General features: G+C 43.0%; 1 protein-coding gene across 1 annotated transcript in view; it reads left to right on the top strand.

The window, feature by feature from the left end:
• Positions 1–16,892, top strand: part of LOC308309114 (copine-4-like) — a gene marked incomplete at both ends in the record, with an annotated part of 292,243 nt that overhangs the window by 179,501 nt on the left and 95,850 nt on the right. Inside the window, one exon of the mRNA XM_080754587.1 lies at positions 4,711–4,809. Within this exon, the coding sequence (XP_080610713.1) occupies positions 4,711–4,809 (99 nt within the window). The remainder of the gene's footprint in view (positions 1–4,710; positions 4,810–16,892) is intronic.

Here is a 16,892-nt window from a genome sequence, read left to right as displayed (position 1 = left end):
CTTCGAAGAAAGTGTAGACGCTGATGTATCTTAGAGCATAAGGTTGTAACATGCATGTGCCAACTCACATCCTGATCAATCTGCACTCCTAGGTACTTATAGGAGGCGACCTGCTTGATGTTATGGTCATGAACACTAATCATGCTGTGATCTCCTATGGACCTGGGGTCTACTATGACCTCCTCTGTCTTATTTACATTTATTTTCAGATGATGTTGATCACACCACTCTATGAATCTGTCTACTCCAGATGTATGGCTGAGGATGTTAGAATCACTATTGAGCAGACTGAGTATCACAGTGTCATCTGAAAATTTAATAAAAAATTGATCGGGATGAGAACTGACACAATCATCTGTGTACAGTAAAAAGAAAGGAGGAACTAACTGTTCCTTGGGGCACCCCTGTACTCCCATATGTCTCCTCGGAGAGCACCGAGTTAAATCTCACCCTCTGTGGTCTCCTGGAGAGGAAGGAGAAATACCATTTTATAATAAAGGGGTTTACATTCAGCTGTGCTAACTTACGCAGCAGAATATCTGGATGAATCGTATTAAATGCAGAAGAGAAATCTATAAATAATAGTCTAGCGTATGCTACCTTACCCTCTAGGTGTTTCAGAGTGAGATGTGCTACTGTAGAGATTGCATCGCATGTACTGAGGTTCTTTGCATAAGCAAATTGATACTGGTCTAATCGAGGTCCTACCTCCTTTCGGAGTTCCTCCGTCAGAATCCTCTCCAGTGATTTTACTACATGATGGGGGGTTATATCTCCATGCATGGCCTTGGAATGCTTGAGGATCACCCAGCATGAGGTGGATAATAATGTTGCCCTGGAATGGGAAGCCTGGAGCCCTCTGCTCCCAGTGGTTGATAAGCGCATGAGCTGTTGAAAATGGATGGATTACTGCCAGTGTGTTCGTCTCAGTTTCTGCCATAACTGCAACAAATTGTATTTCTTTTGAAGAGAGATTAAGAAAAGTCATACAGTGTACATTTTAAATGATTTTATTTTTTATTTTTGATATTATCTTTCACAGGTTATACATTTGTTCTACTGACATTATTTAGTTGGGAGTGTCTGCCCCCCAACATTCGGGCCAAAATAAATTAATGCAGCATTTCTGTGGTTTTGTGTTGAACTGAATTCTGGGAATTGCAGTTCTAAAAGACCACAAAAGAGGTAGCCTGCTTCCAGACCATAGACCCCGCCCACTCTCAGAGTGGACTCTTTCTCTGGTCTGGAGCTGAGTATATGAATCGGCATTTATTTTTGGCTGCTCCAATGAGCGCGGGGGGTGGGGGTGGGTCTAACGAATATCCAATCCGCGCAGCAGTTGAAACGATTCAAACGAAGTTCACACACACAGGCAGGCTGAGGAAGGCACACACACGCGCGCGCGCGCTGATTTCACCAAGCTGTTAATGTTGATTACATGTTTCTGGTCACAGTTCTGTGTGGAAGCAGACAGAGACACACACACAATCACACACACACTCCGCGACCGTGCGTCGCGTCCACCGTGCATCTCGATCACCGTGCGTCGCGATCACTCGTGCGCGGACGTGCACGCTCGCAAAAAAGTCCCTCCCCGTAAATCGCTCAGAATAGGGCACAGTTTCAGACTACTGCGTGAGCTGAGTCTGAGATCAGGCTACAAAAGAGGCCTATATACGCTACCAGAGGTGCTGCCAAAGACTACTAAAAGTAATGTCATCTATCATTAGTAGACAAGTAACTAACAAGACAATACACATTGTTACCAATTGGCAGCAACTGATCATAGCTGAGGCACTGATGTTGTACGGAAACACGACTAGGGGCTTTTAAGCCGTGACATCATTTTGTAGGCAGAGGAGAATCTGCCCCCAGAGCATTTTCTGTCCCTCGCTATTTTCAACAGATCCGAGACAAAAATAACGACTAAAGTATAATTCTAACACTTTCCTTTCAACAACAAAGAGAAGAAAAATGTGTAAATAGTAAAAATAGTAAAAAGATTCACGGAAACTGGGGGCAGAAATTCTCCTCTGCCTACAAAATGATGTCATACTTAACAGCCCCATATACTGTGCCATTTTGGAGGAAATGGGAAACATTGTACTCACCCCAAAAGGTCATTGTGCATGTTTGCCATTTCAAAGAACAAAAACTAAATCCCAACATGTTCTTGTCTGGGAATTCCCTGGTGGTTAAGGGCCTCGAGGGGCCTCTGACCTTTAGAGGTCTCTAGGAGCCAATCTGCTCATTTGGCTGAGGGCCCTCAGGTGTGTTCTCTTTCTTTTTTTATGTTTTATTTTGTTTAACCTTTGAGTCAGATATAATCCATAGAACATGGCACCTTTGATCAAACTAGCGTTGTGGGAAAACAAAGGGAGAAAAAGCCATTTTACTGCAGCCAGATAGAAGGATAGAAGGATCTGAATGAGGAAGTGGAAGTCGGGCAGCAGCTGCTTTCGCAAGGCATCATGGGAAATGAAGTTTTTTCGCCCACCAGCAGCCGCCGCGGCTATCGGTTACCATGGTAACCAGTTAACACGTCCCTGGACGTGATAACGGGGCCTCGGCGCTCCACGTTCCTGAACGTTTTTGGCATCTCATGTGTTAAAACCTTGGAGCTGCAAAGTTTGGGGCTTTGAGCATCATAGTTTGGTGGTCAAATCAAGGACAATGTGGAAGTAGAGTGTTCTTCCACATGCTTCATGCAGGGCCGTCCACTCTCTATATCATTTTCAGGCCAATTAAGGACCCCTTAGTCGAGAGAGAGAAGAAGCAGGGACCCACACAACCCATAGTTTCATCGTTTGACGGCACAATCATCAGTGTATGTTGGATTCTTGTCAATTTGTGTTTTCAGATATTTAACCAGTTGAACCATCAATACTTCATAAATTTGACCTTTCACTCTGTACTTATTCTGCTCTTTTTCCCCTCTACACCAAACCTCTTTGCTGAAAATAGCCGATCTAGATCTGCTATTGTTGGCTAAAGTTCTCAGAATATGGACACTAGGGTTCAAGTGGTTAATGTAAAAAAAAAAGGAGATTCTTTTTTCTATCAATCTAAGATTTGGAGGACCCCCTGTAGTAAACTCTGAGGACCCCCTAGGGGTCCCGGACCCCCTGTTGAAGACCCATGCTCTATATTATAACTCCATGATTATTCCTCTAACCTTTAGGCCAGCGCTGTTTGGAGGTCAGACTCCCCCTGGCCACATGCAGGCTCCAAGCTGGTCCTGATCCGTAATCCATCCCTGTAGACAGTATACAGTATACAGTGGTTTTCATTACAAATTACACAGACAGTCTAAAAATACATGCACACAGGACAATAATGTTACACGGTAATGTACAGAATGAATACAGTATGTACAGGACAGCGATGAAGAAGAGCTGAGCAGATTGAATGTTTAAAAGTCAATAGGTTTCAGGTTTCATTTTTTTTTTTATAATTGGTGAGGGTTTGCACGCCTTCCACTCTATTTCAAGGTGTAGTTCAACCACAAAATGACTTTTTTTCTATTGATTACTCATCCCATGGTGACTTAAGTTCTTTTTTTTTTATGTGTCACATTCCTAAGACAATAATTTGATTAAATAAATGTATACCGATCGATAGAAAAAGGTCATTTTGGGGGTGAACTACTCCTTTAAACATAATGTTTGATACATTAACGAGGGAACTGTATGTGGGCGTACGTGCGTGCGCGCACGCGTGTGTAAACATTTTAAAACCTTTTCCCATTGACCACCATTATGCCACCATTATATCCATGGACCACTGGCTGACACACAGTGCTGTGCAGTTACATAATTATATCATTTTAATGTGTGAGAGAGAGAGAGAGAGAGAGAGAGAGAGAGAGAGAGAGAGTTGGTCCCAAGTACAGAGGAGTGCATGGAAGCAGTGCAGTTTTAATGGTCGCACACACAGTCCAAAAAGGGGGCCGGGCAAAATCCACTGTTCAAACGTCAGGCAGAAGATCAGAACTACAGGGGCTGGCAGGGCAGATTCTGAGGATCGCTCTGACAACACAAGCACTGTTACACCGGAAGGTAAAAGCCTCGTTTATAATATATTATACCAAAGAGTTGCAACACAAAGACACTGTTTTGGAACTTTAAAGAGGAAAATTAGGTCGACTGATGCCGGCTGATTGAGTCCCATGGGATTCAATTTGCGGAACGACACGCAACACGTTGCAAACGCATTCCTGATCACACAAACAAGTTGCTCACACGAAACGTCAACGTGTCACCCACGTACGCACGCACACACATATCTACGAATGCACCGCACACACATGCACTCACCAACGCACGCACGCAAGCACACTCACACACGCACACACAAGCACGTAAAACAGTGTGCGTGGTATGTTCAAGAACAGCGAGTGGAGGACGCGAGGGGAGGACATGCGGGGGAGGACACAAGGGTGGAAGTTTGGGTTTTTAAATTTGGATTTAGAGAGACATGAAAGAAACAGCAGCTACTGTACAAGGGAGAACTGTCAAAACGGGGAAACACAACAGATCATCACTACAAGATAAAAGAAACAGGCATCACAAATCATGACGTGCATAGTTGCATAACATGAACCTACGAAGTTGAAAATAAAAAGGAGAAATGGAGTTTAACCTCTGTCTCTCTCTCTCTCTCTCTCTCTCTCTCTCTCTCTCTTTCTCTCTTTCTCTCTCTCTCTCTCAGTGTACAGTCTGGGATTGGGACTCCAACGGGAAACATGACTACATCGGTGAATTCGAGGCGACCTTCAAAGAGATGAAAGGAGCAATGGATGGAAGACAGGTATGATGTTTTTGTGTCCGTGTGTGTCCGTGTGTGTGTGTGTGTGTGTGTCCGTGTGTGTGTGAGCGAAGTGTTAATTCATTTAAACTTCGACTCTGGTGGTTGTTCCCTGCCACACTCCTTTATGTTTTATGCACGATGATGGTGCATGGAGTGTACAATCCGCATACACGCCGCGGTTCGTGGCCGGCTGGCCGCTCAAAAAAACTTCCACGCTGATGGGTCGAAGCGTGCCAAAGCTATTAGCTAACTAGCACTGTTTACAAAGAGACGTCAGGAAACAGAGACATTACATTTTCGTGGGGATTTTCTTGTCCCAGTCCTGGGTCTGGGATTTAACTTGGGAGCCTGTGAGAATGCCCGACTTAGCGGCTGGAGTACAGTACAGAGGAGGCCATGGTATAGAGTTTAACCAGACATTTATTCACCAAACAAATAAATAAGGTTCAATCAGTGTCAGTTCATTAATAGGCCTACAGAGGTGTCTAGCTTCCACCTCTCAGTCCTCCTTCGTTCACTGGCAACAGCCTTTTATAGCCAGGTGAAATAATGAGCCTGGACTGCTCCATTCTGACTGAGGGCTGTAGTCTAACAGTATATACATGAAAACCTATCATTTAACCACATACAAATACATTACAAAACTCGTAAAAACTACAACAATAATGATCACTTGTCCTTCTTCACACTATAATACAACATAAATAGCAAAAGAACATCTCAACCACCCCTCTGACATCCTGACTATGGTCCAGCCCAATCTACTGAAGACACACCATGTACTGTTAAGCATTCAATCAGACTCAACAATAAAACATACTGCACTTCTCTACGTCACAGTAGACCTCTCTCTGTTACAGAGCTTAATGGATTTGATTTTTATTATCCCGCCTACATACTTGTTTCCGGCCCAAACTGGATGCTCTACTTTTCGAGCAGATCGTCACCAGCGTGATATTCGATTAAATGAAATAAAACAAAACAAATCTCTGGAATCTATTTTATCGTCTAATCAGGCTTTTATGAACACCCTGAACAGTTTTTAATTTGCTTGATTCAATATTTAGATATTTGATGTAAATGTTACCAGGCCCTCCAGGCCCAGGGCCGCTCCACACACACATACACACCCATTGTAACTTCAAACTTCATTTTAACCATGATAGATTCATTAAAGACGCCCATTATTTTTTTCTGGTGAATCATACTACCCTCATAATACGTGAGCAGGCCGTGTTTTTTCGATAACTTTTTTCATTTATTTTGAGTAATTATTACAAACTAGAAGCTGGTCTAGTCGGCGACCTGGCCAACTCGGGAACGATGTAAATAGGGAATGAATGCCCCGCCCTTTAATGCAAACCCCATTATACCTGTTGTCATAGGACCCGTTTTGACCATCTGTTTGCCTGTGTCCATTTATGCCCATATATGGAGATATCTGTTATCTGTCTGTCTGTCTGTCTGTCTGTCTGTCAGCGTCCATTTTATGTCCATATATGGAGATCACTGCAGATATAGTTCTGGGTCCATTTTATGCCCATATATGCCCATATATGGAGATATCTGTCTATTTGCGTCCATTTCATGCCCATATATGGAGATCTCTGTATCTGTCTGTCTGTGTCCCTTTATGCCCGTATATGGAGATCTTTGTGATTCTGCGTAAATTTTATGCCCATATATGCCATTTGCGTCCATTTTATGCCCATTTATGGAGATCTCTGTATCCGTCTGTCTGTGTCCCTTTATGCCCGTATATGGAGATCTTTGTGATTCTGCGTCCATTTTATGCCCATATATGCTATATATGGAGATATTCAGAGATTTTTTGTTGACTCATGTGGCGTACGTGATGTCAGAGCCTTTTATGAGTGATGTCACAATGAGTCAGCGCTTGCGCCGATTTCCTCCGGAACAGCCTGATGTCAACAATCAACCCCGCATAAGGAGATTCCGAACGTTTCGCGCCGGTTCGGGAAAACCGCGGCGGGGAACGCGCGTGCCGAATCTGAAGCCGGTGGGACGAACGGTTCTCGAGATACGCGGATTACAGACACACACACACACAGACAGACAGACAGACAGACACGCAGAGACTTCTCGCATTTATAGATAGATAAATGAAAAAAGTTATCGAAAAAACACGTCCTGCACACGTATTAGGATGGTATTGTGAGTCACCAGAAAGATAATGGGTGTTTTTTAATGAATCTATCATGGTTAAAATGGAGTTTGAAGTTACAATGGGTGTGTAGAAAAGCCCATAAGGTGTTTCCCTGTTGAAAGTGGAATATCCCTTTGAGGTTGATACAACCTTTTATAGAAATACTCTTTTTATTGTAACACCATGCAGCCAACAAAACCCCAGACCCACTCTCCTCTGGGTTACACAAAGGAGGGTGTGCATTATGAAGTACCCGTGTCGGCCATGGTTCCTGACCAAATTACACACACTCCAACTAAATGATGTAACACGTCACATAGCACATTAATCCTCACTCCAACACATTCCCCATAGCAACTAACACAATAACACAACGACAAGACAACAATAATGTGTGTGTCTCTCCTCAGCCAGATACATGGCCCTACCTGCCCCTATACTGTGCCCGGGGTGCCATGTCATTATTCACACGGCCCATTATTCCGGCGTCTCGTTGGTCCCACTGGCCCCATTCATAGCTAACCCTAACCCTAACCTCACACTAAATTATGGGGTGTCGGAATTATGAGTGGACCCTGTACCCCAGTAACCCATTGGTTCCTTGACAGGGTTTCCAAAATGGACCCTTACATGTCTGTAACCCTGAAAGTGTACAAATGGAACCACAAGATTTTGGTTAAAAGGACACCCTAAGGTCGTGCTGAAACAACAGACTTCAAAGCTGACTGAAAATCAGCGATTTGATATGTGGGTGACTGTTACATCAAATGTGTTACTTACAACTCTTTGTGACCTGCCTTCATGAATGGAATGGGACAGAAGAGTTGAAGTCGATAGGTAACGAAATGATGTGCGACGGACATGAGCGTGACAGACAGATGAGCGTGACTCACTCACGGACATGAGGTGGCTGTTTTCATACTAACTGTGACCTGACGGTCGCAATAACACACACACACACAACAAAAATGTCCTGGTTTCCATCGTGTTCATCCTGGATGTCGTCCAGCTCAGAACTCACTCACTTCTTCAGTAGACTATAAGACTAATGCCTCATTCACATACAGAAAAGCCAAGCTAATGGTTTGCTTGGTAATTCAATGTATTCTCTATGCAAACCAGCTTTTAAAATGTCCAAGCTGGAAAAAAAGCTTGGAATTGTTTTAAGCTGGTTTGCATAGAGAATACATTGAATTACCAAGCAAACCATTAGCCTGGCTTCTCTCAGTGTGAATGTAGCATTAGACTGTATAGCCAGTGGCGAGCAGTCCACGGTTTCCTGGATCCCTTCCAAGAGCACATTTCTAATATTCACAATGTTTATTGTCGCATGCACGCACAAGCACACACACACACACACACACACACACACACACACACACACACACACACACACACACACACATACACACACACACACACACACACACACACACACACACACACACACACACACACACACACACACACACACAAACGCCAGACCAACTCCACTCAAAGGAGGATGCACATTACACAAGTACCCCTGTATGCCATGGTTCCATAGAAAAACCACACACACACACACACACACACACACACACACACACACACACACACACACACACACACACACACACGCACACACACAACACAACACACAACACACAACACACAACACACACACACACACACATAAATGATGTAACATAAACCCACACATAAAACATTAATCCCCTCCCCCTCCAACACATTCCCCATAGCAAGTAACAACACAACAACACAGCAATAAAACAACAATACAGTGGGCGCGCGACGCGTCTCCAAGGCATGCTGGGAGAGACTCCTCTCCCCTCGGACAGTCCAACACGCTGCAGCAATACACTGTGGTGGAAAGTAACTAAGTACATGTACTCAGGTATTCTTTAAGTCAGGGGTCTTCAACGTTTTCAGGCCAGAGAACCCCTTAGTTGAGAAATAGATGAAGCAGGGACCCCCACAACATAGATTAATAAATTCATATATTCATAATTCCATATAGTTTCATTGTTTGACAGCACAATTATCAGTATATGTTGGATTCATGTCAATTTGTGTTTTCAGATATTTAACCACTTGAACCGTCAATACTTAATAAACTTGACCTTTCACTCTGTACTTAGTCTGCTCTTGTTTCCCAATACACCAAAGCTCTTTGCCAAAAATAGAAGATCTACAAGCTCACAACGCCTCGCAGCGCGAGGCGTTGTGAGCTTGTGGATCTTCTATTTTTGGCTACATTTCTCTGAATATGGACACTTTGTTATATCACTCAAAGATTTGGAGGACCCCCTGTAGAAACTCTGAGGACCCCCTAGGGGTCCCGGACCCCCTATTGAAGACCCTTGCTTTAGGTGTTTTTGTTTGACTTCACTGGAGTATTCCCAATGTTCAATATTTTTACTTCTACTCCGCTAAATCTCAGAGCCAAATAGTACTTTTTTTACTCCACTATAATTATTTGAAAACTTTAGTTTCTAGTTGCTTTGTAGATTTGGATTATTGTTACAAAACATCAGCCCTAGGCCTATACAGTATATCGACCATTTTAAAATAGCCGATCTACAAGCTCACAATGTTGATTTCAAATGTATAGATTTTTTAACGCTTGTGAAATGGGACATTCTGCATAACAAGTAGGCTACTTTTGACTTTTGGTACTTCAAGTACATTTTGATGCCAATACTTTTGTACTTTTACTAGTGCATTTTGAATTCTTGACTTTTACAGAGTAAACAGAGTGTTCTACATGGCAGTATGACTGTATGAGTATACAGGGACGTGCTGGCCATTGGGAAAAGCGGGACAAATCCCGAACGGCCGGTTCATTCCCGGCCGGTCCAGCCATTAGGAAAAAAAATTAAAATAAAATGTCGGCCTTCGTTCCATTTTGGGGGCTGGGCATTCAACAAAGTAAATCGTCACTGTCGGGCAGAAACCTTGTATCTCCAAGTTTCAAATTTGTAAATTTGCTTCACCATACAAGGCCGTCGCACAAAAGTAGTGAAAACAGCAGATCTACAAGCACACAACGCCTCGCACCGCGAGGCGTTGTGTGCTTGTAGATCGGCTGTTTTCACTAGATTAAATCATTTTTTAAATGATAAATACAAAACAAACGGTTTTGGACATACAAGGTTCCCCCCCAACAACGACAGCATTTAACTCATGTAATTGGCCCACTGGCTTGTCACTTGTCATGATCTGAAATGGCAAATCTTTGAGTAGCAGCAGCGCTATAGAGAGAGATCTCTCTCTATAGCGCGCAACGAGGGCCTCTCCAACTCTTTTTTCCCGGGCTGAATCAGGGGCCCAGCACGTCCCTGTGAGTATAGATGTTGTATAGAGGTTTCCTCTGAGAACTCCATGCTGTGTCGGGGAGGGTTTGCGTCCGGATGGAGAATGGCCTCCCTCCAGAGAGAGAACATAAAAAGTGTGTGGAGGACTATCAGGGAATAACAATGAGAATGAAGTGGCCCCAGCAGGAGAGACTCCAGTGCTGCCTGTATAGAGTCCCCTGTAGAGAAGACCTAATGCTGGAAACATGTTCCTCTCACTGCTGGAGAGGAGAGGAGAGGAGGTTCCATTATTGGTCTCTATTAGAGCTGTCTTACTCATTTGTTCATTCATATCAAATTCTGAATTTTGCATACCCCCCCACCCCCATACACAGACACACATACACAAAAAAGAAAAGAAAAGAAAGAAAGAAAGAAAGAAAGAAAGAAAGAAAGAAAGAAAGAAGAAAATGAGGATAAAGCCCTTTCCTTGGGATGCATCTAACAACAAGAATATAATTGAAAACAAATGAAATGAATTCTTAAGAATGACAACCAGAATATATCAAAAATGCAGTCAACTTATGAACTTAAAACTTAAGTAAATATAGTCAAAAACAAGAAAAGCCACATGTAAGCAAGCAAAGAAGTTTAGAGTTTGTCATTTGGGATTATTTCTTTCTCTATAATTTTATCCCACGATTTTGTAACCCATTTTCACCCAGTGCCAATTGCCTATGTAATCCTGGTCTCTGCTCTCCCTCTGCCGCGCCTGGGGTGACAACGGACTGACCATCATGCTTCCTTCTATGCATGAGTAGTCCAAGTTGTTTCTTTTCACCTGACATTGGGGATTTCCCCGGTTTGGACGTAGCGCGTGGAAGGAACACGTTATTCCAACCAGTTCCTTTCCCCTCCATCAGGCGCCCCGGCTGGCCAGGGGGGAGGCAGTATAGAGAGACCAGGATTACTGCATGTTTTTGTGAGGGTATCTACCCTAGGAGACACGGGGAGAACATGCAAACTCCACACAGAAAGGCTTCACACACGTGGGATTATTTCACTTCTTTCACATTTCTTTTGCCATTTTCATCCTTGAACGTATTTTTATCTACAGCCCACTTCATCCCTTTCTTCATTCCCAAACGAGCCAGCTTCTCTTCAGGGGATAAATTAACTTTCTGTGATGTTCATGTTATCCAAATGTTTCAGTGTGGGAGGCGCTATCAGTAAATACAGACTTCTGCTCCCAATAACAATACAGACACCAGCATTGATTATCTTCTGGCTAACAACGGCTCGGTATCTCCAGAGGGATGCTCAGTAGTCCTCCCATGTTGCATTTCAAATAGATTAAGTCAAGAAGACAGCGGATAATGTAGCGCTAATGAAAAAGAAGGCCTTAATTGGCAGAATGACCCATTAGGCAGTTAGACAGGCCGTCTGGGATGCTACCACCAGTGGTGGAAAGTAACTAAGTACATGTAATCAAGTACTGTATACTGTATGTTATATCCTATATCCGTGCGGGTGCCAGATTGTAGGTTTAAAGGTAGGGTAAGTGATTTAATTTAATTAAAATAATAACAAAATGTGTCTATGTTCTGATAGTACTAGTTACTAATAGAGTGTTTGGTCCATATTTGGACTTAGCCTTATCCTCCTGTGAGGAGAAAAAAGCAGTTTGAGTTTTGGAGGAGGAGACAGGTTTTCCTCCAATCAGGATAGAGTGGGGCCTTCCTCCAATCATGGTTGAGTGGGGACAGGCCTTATACACACCAAGGCCTGCCCCCACTTGATCATGATTGGAGGAAGGCCACTGCCTGTCACTTACATGAAAACTGAAACTGATACTTAAAGGAGCTATAGTCAACTTTTTCTTGAAAAACTGACGCTAAAATAAAATTAATGTTTCGAAAATATTTTATAAAAAGGATTAAGCTTCATATTATGTTTCTATTCAAAAATGACCAAAAACACACACATGAAGCTTAATCTTTTTTTATAAAATAATTTCGAAACGTTATTTTTATTTTAGCATCCGTTTTTCAAGAAAAGGTTGACTATAGCTCCTTTAAAATAAATCACTTACCTTTAAATGATCCATGGTTTGATCAACACAGCAGTCAGTGTGTGACTCCAGTCAGCCATTAAGACAAAGTGCTCTTGAGCAAGACCCTGGACCTGAAATCACTTAAAGCACCTCCACCCCCCGACGCACGCACGCACATTATAATTAAAGCACATTAGGTCCTACGACCCATTGCATTACAACAAATCCAATTAGTCAAGGTGCAGAACAAATATGATGCAGAAAGAAAACAAAAAGGCCCTAATGATGGAAACCGCAGGAGCTACCGTATAAGACCTTAGGCGACAACCATGTACATAATAACATGTATATTATAGAAAATACAATACAGTAACCAACCGAGGGTTGATGCGTTAATTAGAGTTTTTTTGATGCCACGTTTAGCTAAATAATCCAGAGTTGGACGTGTGTCTTCATCGGCTGTCAAACAGGCCAGGCTAATTACACCACGTTGCTCTCACTCCGCACACACACTGGGTGGGAAAAGTACACATTTCTTACTTAAGTAAAAGTATCAATACTGCAATATAGAAATACGACATTAGGGCACCGTCACAAGTATTGAAGTGGTTAAATATCTGAAAATACAAATTGACATGAATTCAAAATACACTGATGATTGTGCTGTCAAACAATTAAACTATATGGAATATATGAACAGGTTGTGGGGGTCCCTGCTTCATCTCTCTCTCAACTAAGGGGTCCTTGGCCTGAAAACGTTGAAGACCCCTGCCTTACACCACTGGCTGTGACCCCCCTCGGCAGCATCCATCCATCTTCACCCGCCGGGGGTGCAACCGTTCCAGCAGATGTTCCACGCTTCCATTTACCTTTAGGGACACATCATTAGCCACCATTGGTGGAAAGTAACAAAGTACATTTACTCAAGTACTGTACATAAAAGAGTAGTTCACCCCCAAAATGCCTTTTTTCCTATTGATTACTCATGCCATGGAGACTTGAGCTCAATAATCCTTTTTTTGTATATATCGCATTCCTAAGACAAAAATGTGATATTAGTCAATTTACCCGCGTTGATCGGAATCAATGGGGGTACATTTATTGTAATACATTTTTTGTCTTTGACAAAAAACTAACAACATTATTGAACTCAAGTCTCCATGGTGTGAGTAATCAATAGAAAAAAAGTCATTTTGGGGGTGAACTATTCCTTAACACATCTGCTGCCTCTTAATCTGAAGGTTGCTTGGTGCCTCGGCGCCACGTCGTTTCCTCCGTCGGCCGCCGCTATTATTTTGAAGGGCCGGAAGGGGGTTGTTTTTGTTTTTTTGGATTATCACTTGACGGCAACGATTACGTCATCTAGTCACATGACAGTGTGCGACAAGAAGATGAAGATGGCTGCGCCCTGCCTTTTGCCTTGTTTACATTTAGATCTGCTGCAAAATGTCTCAAAATGGCTATTTTGTTTAAATGAAGTTTCTTTATGGGCCTCGCCATTGACTTAACATTGAGGAGCTTCACTTCGCGTGCACGCCCAACGTGCGTTGTAAACAAATCGCCGACATTACCGATGCGAGCGGGACCGGAGCGACATTAAGTAAGTAATAATATCTTTACTGTATATACAGTAAGATTCACAGTCCTCACCGTCAACGGCGCCATGGTATTAACCCTTTCAATGACAATCCTCACCGTCAACGGCGGCGAAAAAGTTAAGTACCATATATTTTTTTTACTATACTTGAGCGCAGGGGTACATCGTCATGCTGGCTTCTGGTGGACATTTTTGTCAAAATGTTATTTTTGCCGTGGACACGCAAAATGATAATTCTACCACTTTTTCGAGTCACATGTTCTAATTCTGGATTCTGATTGGTTTAAAACAGTGGTAAATAGGCCAACAACCTTGAGTTGGCTCATGGACCCCGCCCACTTTTGTGTTGCAGTTGTAACATTTCCAAGATCAATGCGCCTCCCAAAAAGTGCCGGCCAGTTTCTCCATTTGCGGCCACACTCTTATTTTGAAGGCCGGAAGTAGATCGAGCTTTGTATATTTAAACAGCCAATACTTTGGCTGGTTGAAGTGAGCTTGTAGACCTGCTATTTTCAAGGGATTTTATACATTTGGAAACTTTTGAAATGTGACATTCTGCATAATGAGTATGTTTACATGTAACAGAGTAAAGCTGGTTAGACACTGCTGCATTTTTTCGTTGCGAAATGCATTTTTCAGGGCAAGGAGAGAGAGAGAGATAGAGAGCAAGGGACCCAGCCGTCCGAAAATAAATACGAAACGGGCAGCAGTGTGCAAACGTGATTGACATAACGTGAGGTTGATTTCTTTATTTACCTGCTCCGAAATTCACTCCTATATCCGTCCTGAAAAAACGCAGCAATGTGCAACAACCTTAATGCTACATGGTGGTGTTGATACTTTTTACTCAAGTGAAACATCTGCGTATACGTCTTCCACCTATTCAGCCACTTCCTCCTGGGGGATCCCGAGGCACCCCAATACCAGCGTTGATATAAAGTATAATCCCCCCATCTGGTCCTTGGTCTGCCCCGGGGGCTTACTCCCAGTGGGAACCTCCCCCCCAGCCCGCATCACTTTAACTGTCTCCTTTCCACGTGAAGGAGTCTCTCCAGAGTGACTGTACTTCTCAGCGTATCCCCAAGAGAGACTCCGAGACGCTATACCTGTATTTCTGCCGCTCGTATTTTATCCTTTCTGTCACGGCCCACGCTTCGTGACCATAGGTGAGAGCAGGCATGAAGATTATGAAAAGTATAATTATTCAAGGTGCCGGAGGAAGACGTAGAAAGAAAGCAAAAAGGCTCTATTATTATAATAACAGAAACAGCAACAAGCTATAATAAGACCTTAGGGCGACATTCAGCCGCGTATATTAAGATAAAACAGGAAAACTATAGAGAGAATGTTGACACACGGTAACAAACCAAAGGCTGGTGCGTTAATTAGAGTTGTTTGAAAGCCATGTTTAGCTAAATTCTCCAGGTTGGACATTGGCTCAGGCTGTCAAACAGAGCAGGCTAATTACATCACAGAGCTCCCACTCTGGAGGAACCCTTTGGGGAGAGCTTTGACCCCCACGGCAGCAGCAACACTTTTAACCAATTTAAACCGGGAACACATTATTATGCATTATTACCATTATGTTATGCTTTAATTGGAAGATATAGAGCAGTGGTTCTCAACCTGTGGGTCGGGACCCCCATGGGGGTCGCCAAATTATTTTGGGGGGGTCCCAAGATGATTAGCTTAATGTGCAACATTGTTTTCTCACTCAACAGTAAACAAACCAACATAAAGTTTAAATGTATAAAGCACATTTCTAAAGTGAGAATTTAAGGACTTTTTAATACATCTGAAATGACAAATTGTCAAATATTGGAGGCAGAAATTGTGAAAATAGCAGATCTACATGCTCACAACGCCTCGCGTTGTGAGCATAGAACCGTGTTATACAAAATGTAATGCCTCAACTCTTAGTGCTCTTAGAGTGGGGGGTTCCCAGTTGAAATATGATTATTTTGGGGGGCACTCGGTGCCGCGCTGTGAGCTTATATACTGTATCTGCTATTATTCAATAGCCAATAATAAAGTCCAGATCTTAATGAGTTAAAGGGTACTCCCACAACTAATTGGCTCTTTCATGGAATTTAGGGGTGGAAAGCTGGAGGTGTTGGGGTCGTCGGGGGGCAGGCAGCGAGGCATTGCTGGGTAGAATTTCCACTGACAACGCAGAGTGTTTTTCCTTTGTTGAAAGGTATAAAGGCCTATTTCGGCTTTATTTTCCGATTGCGACAGAGAGAGAGAGAGAGAGACTGGAAAGGCAGGAGAAAGAGGGCATGACATGCAGCGAAAAAAGGCTTTGGTTTGGATTCAAACCCTGTGGGAAGGTGGTGGGAAAGGCTGTAACCTTATTCTTGTGGTATATGCACTCTAAACATGTTAGCGGAAGCCTCCAGAAAAGCAACCCCCCATGCTTGCAATCAGGTTCTGCACAATTGATATAGTCCTGTTGCCCCTCTGCCTATACCACGCACACACACACACACACACACGCACACGCACACGCACACACACACGCACACGCACACACGCACGCACGCACGCACGCACGCACGCACGCATGCACGCACGCATGCACACACAATCTTTTTCATTTCATTTTGACTTTTATTTAGTCCTTGGAAAACATACTAGCCTTATGCTGCATTCACACTGAGAGAAGCCAAGCTAATGGTTGGCTTGGTAATTCAATGTAATCTCTATGCAAACCAGCTTTAAAAATTTCCAAGCTTTTTTTTCCAGCTTGGAAAATGTAAAAGCTGGTTTGCATAGAGAGAGATTACATTGAATTACCAAGCCAACCATTAGCTTGGCTTTTCTGTATGTGAATGAGGCATTAGAGTTGAGAACCTCTTTTCAAGTGGTGCTGAGATTAAAAGTCTTGGAAAAGCACAAACAATATAGAGATAAATATAATACCTATACAGTATACAAGAATACTTCTAAAGTAGAAGAATGGGGGAGTCC

The sequence above is a fragment of the Nannobrachium achirus genome (genome assembly GCF_963921795.1).
Source record: "Nannobrachium achirus genome assembly, chromosome: 2".
In the NCBI taxonomy this organism is placed as follows: Eukaryota; Metazoa; Chordata; class Actinopteri; order Myctophiformes; family Myctophidae; genus Nannobrachium; species Nannobrachium achirus.
The sequence above is the reverse complement of the archived record's forward strand: the minus strand, read 5'-3'. Positions and strand labels throughout refer to the sequence as shown.